We start from the raw sequence: 12,245 nt of genomic DNA, 5'->3' as shown, positions 1-12,245 counted from the left end.
CCAGAACCAGCAAAACTCTCTTTCAAAAATGAGGGAGAGTTTATGACATTCCCTGATAAACAAAAACTGAGGGAGTTCATCAGCACTAGACTAGCCCCACAAGAGATACCAATGAGAGTTCTGAAGGTTGAAAGGGAGGGACAATAGATCATAGATCAAAGCTGCATGAAGAAGTAAAGATCTCCAGTGAGAGTAACAACATGGGTAAATATAAATGCAGTACTGTTGTATTTTTGGTTTAGAACTCCACTTTTTACTTTGTACAGGATCTGAAAGGCAAATGCATAAAATGTAATGATAAATCAGTGGTTTGGAGCTCATAATGTGTGTCCTAGTTTGCTAATGCTGCCAGAATGCAAAACACCAGAGATGTATTGGCTGTTATAAAAGGGGGTTTATTTGGTTACACAGTTACAGTCTTAAGGCCATAAACTGTCCAAGGTAACACATCAACAATCGGATATCTTCTCTGGAGAATAGCCAGTGGTGTCCAGAAAACCTCTGTTAGCTGGGTAGGCATGTTGCTGGTGTATGCTCTAGAGTTCTCGTTTCAAAATGGCTTTCTCCCAGGACGTGCCTCTCTAGGCTGCAGTTCCTCAAAAATGTCTCTCTTAGTTGCTCTTGGGGTGTTTTTCCTCTCTTAGTTTCTCCAGAGCAAGAGTCTGCTTTCAACAGCCGTCTTCAAACTGTCTCTCATCTGCAGTTCCTCTCTCAGCTCCTTTGCGTTCTTCAAAGTGTCCCTCTTAGCTGTGACAAGCTCACGTCTTCTGTCTGAGCTTATATAGTGCTTCAGTAAACTAATGAAAGCCCATGCTGAATGGGTGGGGCCACACCTCCATGGAAATTATCCAACAAAAGATCTTGCCCACAGTTGAGTGATCACATCTCCACGGAAACATCCAATCAGAAGTCTCCAACCCAATCAACACCAATACGCTTTTTGCCCACACAAGACTTCATCAAAGATAATGGTGTTTGGGGGGACATAATACATGCAAACTGGCACAGTGTGTAAACATGTAATTTGTGATAAGAACTACGTAAAGGTGGGGGGAATGACGGGAGTATAGGGACATGGTTGGTGTATGCTGTTGAAGTTGGTAACAAAGCAAATGCAATTGTTACAGATTCAGTATGTTATATTTAAGCCCCACAGTAAATAAAAAGAAAATATCAGAGAATATGCAAGCTCATAGAGACAAAAATTAGAGTACAGGTTGCCAGGGGTGGGGAGCAGGGGAGATGGGGATTAATGAATAATGTGTTTAGAGTTTCTGTTTGGGGAGATGGAAAAATTTTAGTTATGGAAGGTGGTATGGGTACCATAATATTGTGAATGTGATTAATCCCATTGAATGGTATGCTTGGGAGTAATTGAGATGGGAAAATTTATGTTGTATATATATTCCCACAATTTAAAAAAAGAGCAACTAAAGATACAATAACAATTAAATGCAAAACATGATCCGGGATGGGATCTAGCATGGGAGGAAGAAAGACTCAAAGAGGCATTATTGGGACATATGAAAAGATTGGAATATAGGCTATAAACTTTATATCAATGTTAAATCTCTTTAATTTGATAACCACACTTAAGTCGGTTGCATAATTGAATGTCCTTGTTCTTAGGAAATATATGTGGCAGTAACAAATGTTCAAAAAACATGATGCATACAACCTATACTCAAGTGTTCAGAAAATGTTAAAATTGGTGGTTCTGGATATCTGGTGGGGTAGAAATCTGTTGGAGTTCTCCTTATGGGGTTTGCTTTATTTTTGTAATTGTCCTGTATGTTTGAAATTATTTCAGAAACAAAAAATTAAAAAAAAAAAAAAAGTAAAGCTGCTACCCATATTTGTGTACAGATTTTTTGCATAAGCATATGCCTTTATTTCTCTGGGATAAATGCCTGTGAGTGCATTGTTGTGTCATATGGTTATTACATGTTTAGCTTTGTAAAAGAACTGCCAAATGTTTTCCAGAATGGCTTTACCATTTTATATTCACCCCATCAGATTATGAGTAATCCAATTTCTTGGCATCTCACCAGCATTTGGTAACATCACTGTTTTTTATTTTAGCCATTCTGACTGATAATGGAGTGATACCTTATTATGAGGTTTTTTCCCCCATATTTTGACTCTTTAACATTTTCAAGATATACAAATCAATATTTGAGAGAAGCTAAAGAAAGTTGAAAGGAACAAAGCCCTTTAAAAATAACATATACCAAGTGGAGGATCTAAGATGATGGCATAGAGTGGAGTGGAAGCTAAGTAGTCCCCTGGAACAACTAGAAAAAAACCAGAGACAACTAGTATATCATCCAGAATAACTTCAGAGGGACAAACGTGACCATCCACTAATCATACACCAACCTGAATTGGGAGGAATGCCCGAGATCGCAGCATAAAATCTGTAAGTAAAAACTGCGGATCCAAATCGACGACCCCTCCCCCACAGCCCGAGCTACAAAGCCTCATGGTGCCAGAGAGAAGCTTTCTCCCAGGAAGCGAATATATCTCAGCTGAGCTCCAACTGGGGTTTTAATTAGGAAGTGTGAACTGCTCACTACGAGGTACAAATCCCCAACAAGTAGACAGAGGCTTTGGGTGACGACTGACCTTAGAGAGCCGGAGGGTCACCTCAAACTAGCTCTGTTCCTTTTTCGACTCAGTGGAGAAAGCCTCAGCCATTTTCAGTTCCCAGTTCTGTGACCCAGACAAGGATGTAGCACAGGCAGAGAGAGACCATTGAAATGCTAATGACCTCCCCCTAGGGCGTCTATCTTCTCTAAGAGGAAGGGGTGGGGCCCAGCTCTACTACCTGCCTTTCATTCAGAACTTACACCAGTCAAGAATTATAGGCTAACAGGCACCACCTGCTGGGCAGAAAAGCACAGTGACCAGAGGCATCAGAGGGTGTACCAATTTTCTAAGACACACCCTCAGGGAAACCGGATCCTGAATGTTTCTTCCTTCTGGGACCTTAGCCCATTCTGGTCTGGGGAGGCCTGATTGGGGTAACCAAGGAAACCATGCCTAGACAACAGAAAACTACAACCTACACCAAGAAAAATGAGGTTATGGCCCCGTCAGGGAAACAAACTTGCACTTCAACTGTGATGCCGGAATTGAAACAACTAATAGTAACTGAATTCAAAATGTTTAGGGAAGATATGGCAAAAGAGATGAACCGTAGAATGAAAACACAGGACATACATAAGGGAGAAAGTAAAAGTTGAAAAAACCAACTGGCGGAATCTATGGAAATGAAAGGCACAGCACAAGAGATAAAAGACACACTGGGAACATACAGCAGCAGATCTCAAGAGGCAGAAGGAAACACTCAGAAACTGGAAAACAAGGCACCTGAAAGCCTGCACACGAAAGAACAGATAGAGAAAAGAATAGAAAAATATGAGCATCATCTCCGGGGACTTAAAGACAAAACAAAAAGCAAGAATTTACGTGTCCTTGGTGTCCCAGAAGGATAAGAGAAGGGAAAAGGGGCAGAAACAATAGTAAGGAAATAATCAATGAAAATTTCCCATCTCTTATGAAAGACATAAAATTACGGATCCAAGAAGCACAGTGTACCCCAAACAGAATAGATCTGAATAGGCCTACGCCGAGACGCTTAATAATCAGATTATCAAACATCAAAGATAAAGAGAGAATCCTGAAAGCAGCAAGAGAGAAACGATCTATCACATACAAAGGAAGCTTGATAAGACTGTGTGTGGATTTCTCAATAGAAACCATGGAGGCAAGAAGGAAGTGGGGTGATATATTTAAGATACTGAAAGAGAAAAACCACCAACCGAGAATCCTATATCCAACAAAACTATCCTTCAGATATGAGGGAAAGCTTAAAATATTCTCTGACAAACAATGACCGAGTTTGTGAACAAGAAACCTGTTCTACAGGAAACACCAAAGGAAGCACTGCAGACAGAAAGGAAAAGACAGGAGTGAGAGGTTTGGAAAACAATTTTGGGAGATAGTAGCACAGTAATGTAAGTACACTGAACAAAGATGACTGTGAATATGGTTGAAAGAACAAGGCTGGGATCATGTGGGACACCAGAACAAAAGATGAACGATAAAGACTGGGACTGTGTAACTCAGGGAAACCTAGGATGCTCAACAATTGTAATAAAAGGTACAAATATGTTTTTACATGAGGTAGAACAAATGAATGTCAACATTGCAAGGTGTTAAAAATAGGGTGGGATTGGGGTGAAAATACAATCAATGCAAACTAGAGGCTAGAATTAATAGAAACATTGTATTATGCTTCCTTTAATGTAACAAAAACAACATACCAAAGCTAAATGCATATGGGGGCAGGGAATAGGGGAAGGGTATGGGACTCCAGGCATTGGTGATGTTGTCTGACTCTTTATTCTAGGTTAATGCTATGTTTCCTTTTGTCGTCTTCTAACTATCAAGTTTTTTTGTTTGTTTGTTTTTCTCTCTTTCTCTTGCCTTTTTCTTTTGCCTCTCTGACTCTTTGACTCTTCCTCTGTCTTTGTGGAAGAAATGTCCTTATATAGAGAGTGGCGATGGTGCTCAATACATAAATATGTGACTATATAGGGAACCAACGATTGTTTACTTAGGATGGAATGTATGGTGTGTGAACAAACCATCTTAAAAGAAATGGGTTGATGAAGAATACCTGAGGGCACTATATTGAGTGAAATAAGACATACACATAAAGGCAAATATTGCAGGGTCTCAGTGATATGAACTGATTATAATATGTAAACTCATAGACATGAAATATAGTTACCAGGATATAGCATGAGGCTAAAGAATGGGGAGCGGTTGCTTATTATGAGCAGAATGTTTAACTAGAGTGAACTTAAATATTTGGAAATGGACAGGTGATAGTAGCATGTAATGAGAATAACTAACAGTGCTAAAATGTGTGTGAAGGTGGTGGAAAGGGTAAGCTCAGAGTCATGCATGTCACCAGAAGGATAGTTGGAAGTTAAAAGATGGGAATGTATAAAACAGTGACTCTTGTGGTGGACAATGTCTGTGATTATACAAATATTAGAAATCTCTCTCACGAGCTAGAACAAATGTATGTCACTATAACTAGAGGTTAATAATAGAGAGGCATATAGGGAAAAAATATGTACCTATGCAAACTATGTACTACAGTTAGTAGTATTTTAACATTCTTTCATCAACAGTAACAAATGTACTATACCAAAACTATGAATCAATAATGGAGGGGAGGAGGGCATGGTTAGGGGTATGAGAGGATGGGAGTTTCCTTTTTTTTGTCTTTGTTTCTTTTCTGGAGTAGTGAAAATGTTCTAAAAATTGAAAAAAAAATTGTGTTGATGGATGCACAGCTGTATGGTGGTGCTGTGGGTAACTGATTGTACACTTTGGATCTTTGGATAGTTGTATGGTATCTGAACAATTTCAGTAAAAAAATAAAAAAAAAATAACATATACCAACTTCCGTCTTCAAAAAAGGAAAAAGTACTTGTGCTTGGCATCCTTGCTTTTGGAACTTTTGCCATTTGGAGCACTTATACAAATATGCTGTCCCAGAATCAGGCTCAGTCTCACTTACAGGCATTTAAAATATTTTTGTGCAGGAAACAGTTTTATCACTGTCCAAGATATCTTCATGTCCTGTCGATGACATACTATCAGATTAAGATTCCACAGGATAATGGAACCAAGCTACCAATATAGATAGTCTTGAAACCAAACTTACATTATAGACTGCTTTTCATCCTCTCTATTAGCATACTTTAGTTTAAATCTTCATATTCAGTTTGAATGAGAAACTGCAATCTTCCAAGTAATGTTACTGTTTACTCAGGTATGCATCAGAAGCAATTATTTTCAAAGCAGATCTGATTTTAAAATACCAATAAGTTTATCTTCACCATATCTGTTTACAAGCAAAGTATTACTTGGGGCTTATTTAGTCTTCAGTGCCTTGGATGGTGGGCAGCAAAGCAGACTGAGTCATACCCCAAGATTTTTGGGGTGTTATGTCTTTTTTTGGTGGCTGTAAATTTCCATTGAATATGGCTTGCACAGATCCTGCACCAGGCAATAGTCTAGGCATACCCAGGAAACCATCTGAGGTCTGTTGATGGCCAGCCTATCACATTCAAGTTGTAAGCCTTGGTACACGGTAAGTGTCTCATGCACATATCCATGAGAGTCCACATAAGCTGCCATCATCCCACATAAGGATAAACCGAATAGTTCATTTTTGGTAGTTATTTCTGTTTCTTGACACTGTTTGCAGCAAAAGGAAGTATATTTATTCGTAATGTCTAGTTCACAATAGAGTTGTTGGATAGCACTACCAATTTTAAGGAGCTGAATTCTTTATACATCATTAATAGGAAGAAAAGCAGGTACTCTGTAAGAAAAATCTGTTGGATTTGAAGGAAGAGAATCTTCTTTTAGATTTTCATCCCATTCACTTAGCTGTTTCTTGATTTTCATCCCATTCACTTAGCTGTTTCTTGATTCTTTCCATTAAGGTTTTCAGCATCATATAAGGAATACAGCCAGTGAGACCATGAAGTCAGATTTACACAGTGAAACTTTCTTTTCTGCTATTTCTGCCACCACTTATATGAATACTGCTCTTCCCATGTGAGAGGTTTGGAAAGAGATATCTGGCACTTACTGAGGGATTCTAACTGAGCTGCGACGTGGTTGAGGGTGACACACATTTGGGAAGAATTTGCACTTTAGCTTGCTGAATTCCATATGACTGTTCTTAGCTCAAGGACTTTGAACCTTTGTCTTCCAACTGCTTTCACTTTCACTGTCTCAGTTCTGAAATCCTATTCTTGATAGGTCTGTATTTTTGCTGTTGCTGCTAACTGTGCTTCCCTTTCCTATATATTACCAGATTCAAGAACTGCAAAGGTTCTATCTTTTGAATTACATTATACACCATAGTGACTTCTTGAGGGTGAAAAACTGAAGGAGTAATCATCATCACTTATGGCAGAACTGGAATCACCTGATAGCTGTCATCATCATGCAAAGCTGCCATAAAATTCTTCCATATCAGCACCAGATATGTATGTGATGTTGGCAGACTGATGTCAAAATTGATGACATTTGGTTTTTTGACTTCTTTGCTATCCTAGTCTTCAACTTCCATTTCAATTTCATCTTCCTCACTCTGCAGGCAGAAGCAGTAGGTGGTTCCCCATTTTGTGCACAGCATCTTGCGGGTCTCCCTCACCAGCCATGTCTCTCCTTGTGTTTTTAATTTGCACTTCTCTAATACCTCATGATGTTGAACGTTTTATGTGCTTATTTGCTATCCGTATATCCTCTTCCATGAAATGTCTCTTTGTGTTATTTGTCCATTTTTAACCGGATTGTTTTCTTTTTACTGTTGACTTTTGACAGTCTGTTATATTTCTAGATAAAATTCCTTTGTTGGATATGTGGTTTTTAATTATTTTCTCCCAGCCTATAGCTTGTCTTTTTATCTTCGTTGTTTACCAAGGCTGCCATGACAAATGCTACACAATAGGTTGGCTTAAATAACAAGAATTTATTGGTTCATGGTTTTGGAGGCTAAAAAAGTCTAAAATCAAGGCATTGGCAAGGCCATGCTTTCTTCCCATTGTCTGTAGTGTTCCAGTGCTGGCTTGTCACAATCCATGGGGCTCCTTGGCTTGCATCTCTGCCTTCTGTCACATGGGGATCTCTTTCTCCTTGTGTTTGCTTTTCCACTTTCCGCTGACTTCCAGCTTCTTCCTGTGGCCTTCTGTATATAAGGCCTCCAGTAATATGACTAAGGCCCAACCTGATTCAGTTTGGCCCTACCTAAATGAATCTTTAAAGATCCTGTTCACAAATGAGATCACACCTTAACTCTTAACTAATACATTTTCTTAACCTTAACTAATACTTTTTCAAAGGGCCTCTTTGCAAATGGGTTCACATCAACAGGATTACGATTAAGAACATGTCTTTCGTTGGGGTACATAATTCAGTCAACTACATCCTCTTGAAAGGGTCTTTGCCAAACAAAAGTTTTACGTTTTGGTAACATCTAGTTCGTCCTTTTATGTATCTTGCTTTTGATGTCAAGTCTAAGAACCCTTTGCCTAGCCTTAGATCTTAAATATTTTCTCCTATTTTTCTTTCCCAAAAGTATTTCAGTTTTATGTTTTACATTTAAATCCATGACCCATTTTGAGTTACTTTTTGTATAGGGTGAGAGATTTAGGTTGAAGTTAATTTCTTGCCTATGGATGTCCAGTAGCTTCAGCACAATTTATTGAAAAGGTTATCTTTACTCCATTGAGTTGCTCTTTCACTTTTGTCAAAAAATCAGTTGGGTATATGTGTGCTGGTCTGTTTCTGGGTTCTTTATTCTGTTCTATTGATCTGTTTCTGTCCCTTCGTCCTCTACCAATACAATACTAGTCATTATTACTGTAACTCTATAGTAAGTCTTGAAATTGGGTATAGTGATTCCTCCCACTTTATTCTTCTTTTCAGCATTGTTTGACTATTCTAGTTCCTTTGCCTTTCCATATTAATTCTAGAATAATCTTGTCTATATCTACAAAAATATTTTTCAGGGATATTGATAGGAATTGAGTTAAACCTGTAAGGGGGAGAATTGGCATCTTTACTATATTGAGTCTTCCAATCCATGACCATAGTTGTATCTGTTTGTTTAGATCTTTGATGTATTTCATCAGTGTTGTGTAATTTTCAGCATACAAGTCCTATGTATATTTCATTGGATTTATACCTAAGTATTCCTTTTTTTTTTTTTAGTAAGTATAAATGATATGCATTCATTGCTAGTATGTAGTTTACAACTGAATTTTGTATGTTTATCTTATATCCTATGACTTTCCTGAACTCTCTTAATAGTTCTAGGAATTTTTTTGCAGATTCCTTGGGATGTGGTATGTAGGCAATCATTTCATCTACAAATAGGGGCAATTTTATTTCTTCTTTTCTAATTGATATGCCTTTATTTCCTTTTCTTGCCTTATTGCCCTGGCAAGAACCTTCAGTTTTATGTTTAGAGTATGTGAGAGTGGATATCCTTACCTTGTTCCTGATTGTAGAGGGAAAACATTCGGTCATTCATCATTAATTGTAATATTAGTTGTAGGTTTTTTACAGATGTTCTTTATCAAGTTGAGGAAGTTCCCCACTATTTCAGTTTGCTAAAGCTGCCAGAGTGCAATATACCAGAAATGGGTCAGCTTTTATAATGGGGATTTATTAGTTTACAAAGGTACAGTTCTTAAGATGAGAAAACGTCCAAATTAAGGCATTAAGAGGAAGATACCTTCTCTGAAGAAAGGCCACTGGCATCTGGGGTTCTTCTGCTTAACTTCTGGGCCTTATTAGCTGTGATCCCTCTCCTTTTTCACTGCTAGGCAACCTGTGTGAGAAGCGATGGGTTGAGCCTAGGCAAAGCTATACTCATTGAAAGACTTGAATCCATGCACGCACTAAATACAGTTCATTCTATGTTTTAAAGCAACTAAAACTGATAAAATCACCCAACTCCTCTGCCTAGCTTGTTTGATATTAACATTGGCTCTAGTGCTGCACTGTCCAATATGGTACCGGTAGCTACGTATGGATATTTATATTTATATTTAAATTAAAGTTAAAGTTTTAAATTCAGTTCCTCAGTTGCACTAGGCACATATGATTATAGCTCCCATATTGGACAGCACAGATATATTAACATTTCCATCATTGCAGAAAATTCTCTTGGACAGTGCTGCTCTAGAGTTTCAAGCCATGAATGCTGAATAGCTCTAACTTTGAAATTTTTAGAATCAGCTTTCTTTTTAAATTAGAGAGATTGTAGGTTTACCAAAAAATCATGCATAAAATACAGAACTTTCATAGACTACCCTATTATTTACACCTTTCATTAGAGTGGTACATTTGTTACAATGTAACAACATTGAACAAATGTTCATGAAAGAACATTTTTATAATTGTGCGACTAACTGTAGTCAATGGTTCATATTAGGGTTCACTATTTGTGTTGTACAGTCCTATGGGTTTTTAAAATTTTTATTCTAGTAAACATATATACAACCTAAAATCTCCCCTTGAACCACATTCAGATACATAATTCAGTGCTCTTAATTATGTTCACAATGTTGTGCTACCATCACCACCATCCATTACCAAAACTTTTCACATCAACCCAAATAGAAACTCAACAATTTAAGTATCATCTTTCCATTACTTACCCCACCCAGGCCCCTGGTAACCTTTATTCTAGTTTCCAACTCTATGAATTTGCTTATTATTATTATTTCGTATCAGTGAGATAAAAAAATATTTGTTCTATTGTGTCTGGCTTATTTCACTCAACATGATGTCTTCAGGGTTCATCCAACAATCAGCATTTTTAACTTCATCTTTCAGTAAAGCAGTTATACCTCTCTAACAGTTTTAGCCAAAACTCATTGTTTTTATTTAAAATAAATATGTACTGTTGTATTTTAGAAAAAAAGAAATGAATTTCTTGGTATTGAGAAGAATCGTTTAGTAAGAATTACTAGTCATATTCATTGGAAACCTTGTTATGGGGAGTTATAAAATTATCTTCTGTATACGTTTTATTAAAATGGTATGAACAGTGGGAATTACATTTATTGAGTAATTTCTATGTCTAAGCACCGAGTGCTTTGCAGTTGAAACTCAGGAAAGTTAGGTATATACCAAGTAAGAGGATAGGGCTGGGATTGTAGGCTGTGTGATAACTTCCAGACCTTTCTGTTCCTATTACACTGTGTTGCTTCAAGTTTATTGAAGACTGTGGTAGGTATTTTACATGTTGTATCTCAAGAAACTGTAATTCTCTTGAGATGTTCTATTGCTATACTATGTTAATTTAAATGAGAAAAGTATTGATCTTCCTTAAAATAAGAAATCTAACATTGGCTTTTTTTCCTTAACAAACATTTGAAAAGGAGGAAAAATACCAGTGATCCCACCCCAGTTTGGCAGGCCAGTCTTAATAGAATTTATGTTGTTTAGAAATAGAGATTTCATATATAACATTTCTATTATGACAACGAATTACCAGTAAGATGATTAGTCCTAATTATAGATTTGTTTAAAATTATTTTTACAGGACAGGGCACCAATTTCTGATGTCTTTGGAGAATTACAAGACCCCTTTTTTCAAATTATGTTTCTAAGATTTATGTTAACAGAGAACAGAATAAGTTGGTAGCAATTAGGAATAGTCATACAGTCTTCATTTTGCACAGGAAATCACGATTAGTTGTTTTGTGAATGTTTTCAATTTAACAAAATGTTAAACAACAAAATATCAAATAAGATTGAGCTAGATTATGATACAGAAAAAATTTTCTCCTTTTGTAGTCGCAGGGTAGAAGGGACATCACCTCCATCTCTTGCTAAGACTCCTTTTGTTAATTGTGAAGACATATTTCTGCCCAGCATTGCAATTTCATTAGTTGGCATTAAAAACACAAAACGAGCCTGCAGAACTCAATTTTACTGACAAAGTTGAAAAAAACATAAATAGAATTTTATTTAAGACAAGTGAAATAATGTGTAATGCATTTGACATTAATCTTCTGTATCTACATTAAGCATTTCCTTTTACTATTCGAAAAATAAATTTAACCTGATTCAGCAATTAGTTTTAAATTATTAAATTATATTGAGATTATAATAAAAAAGAGAAGCTCTAGAATGGAATTGTATATTTTCTTTCGAGTTTGATACCATCATGCTTATCTTTGTGTGCAGGAGGCAAATGCTGAGCCCTTACTGTGACACGCTCAGAAGTAATCCATTGCAGCTAACTTGCAGACAGGACCAGAGAGCAGTTGCAGTGTGTAATTTGCAGAAGTTCCCGAAACCTTTACCACAAGAGTACCAGGTAACACTTGTTTTGAGCTTAATTATAGGAATCAGTGTTTAAAAAGGATTCCCCACTTTGAATAAGAAAAGTTTATTCTCTTAAGTTTTTCAACTTACAGGCTCCATTTGTTTTCCATAAGTTAAGGAAAAAAATACTGAAAAAATCCTCTGTTTCTTCAAAATGAATATGTTGTTAGCATGTAATTATATCTGGCAGTGCCTTGTAGTAATGGCAGATGATAGTTACAATATTTGTTTTCACTTATTTTTAAACTGTTTGCATTTTCTTTCTAATTATTCCAAAGTCTTCATCTTTAAATTACTCTGTT

The 12,245-nt window shown here is 36.8% G+C and overlaps 1 protein-coding gene and 1 pseudogene across 3 annotated transcripts in view; one reads left to right on the top strand and one right to left on the bottom strand.

Annotated features, from left to right (window-relative positions):
* LMLN (leishmanolysin like peptidase) overlaps positions 1-12,245 on the top strand; it is a 147,714-nt gene that overhangs the window by 103,387 nt on the left and 32,082 nt on the right. For all 3 annotated transcript variants that reach the window (XR_005217120.1, XM_037837379.1, XM_037837390.1), the window contains exon 13: positions 11,803-11,935. Coding sequence is in view for 2 of the 3 variants with exons in the window: in XM_037837379.1 (XP_037693307.1) it covers positions 11,803-11,935 (133 nt within the window). In the remaining variant the exon portion in view is untranslated. The remainder of the gene's footprint in view (positions 1-11,802; positions 11,936-12,245) is intronic.
* On the bottom strand, positions 5,945-7,259 carry LOC119509807 (annotated as a pseudogene).

The sequence above is a fragment of the Choloepus didactylus genome, chromosome 1 (assembly GCF_015220235.1).
Source record: "Choloepus didactylus isolate mChoDid1 chromosome 1, mChoDid1.pri, whole genome shotgun sequence".
Classification (NCBI taxonomy): Eukaryota; Metazoa; Chordata; class Mammalia; order Pilosa; family Megalonychidae; genus Choloepus; species Choloepus didactylus.
Note: the sequence above shows the minus strand (reverse complement) of the source record. Positions and strands in the feature narration are given on the sequence as shown.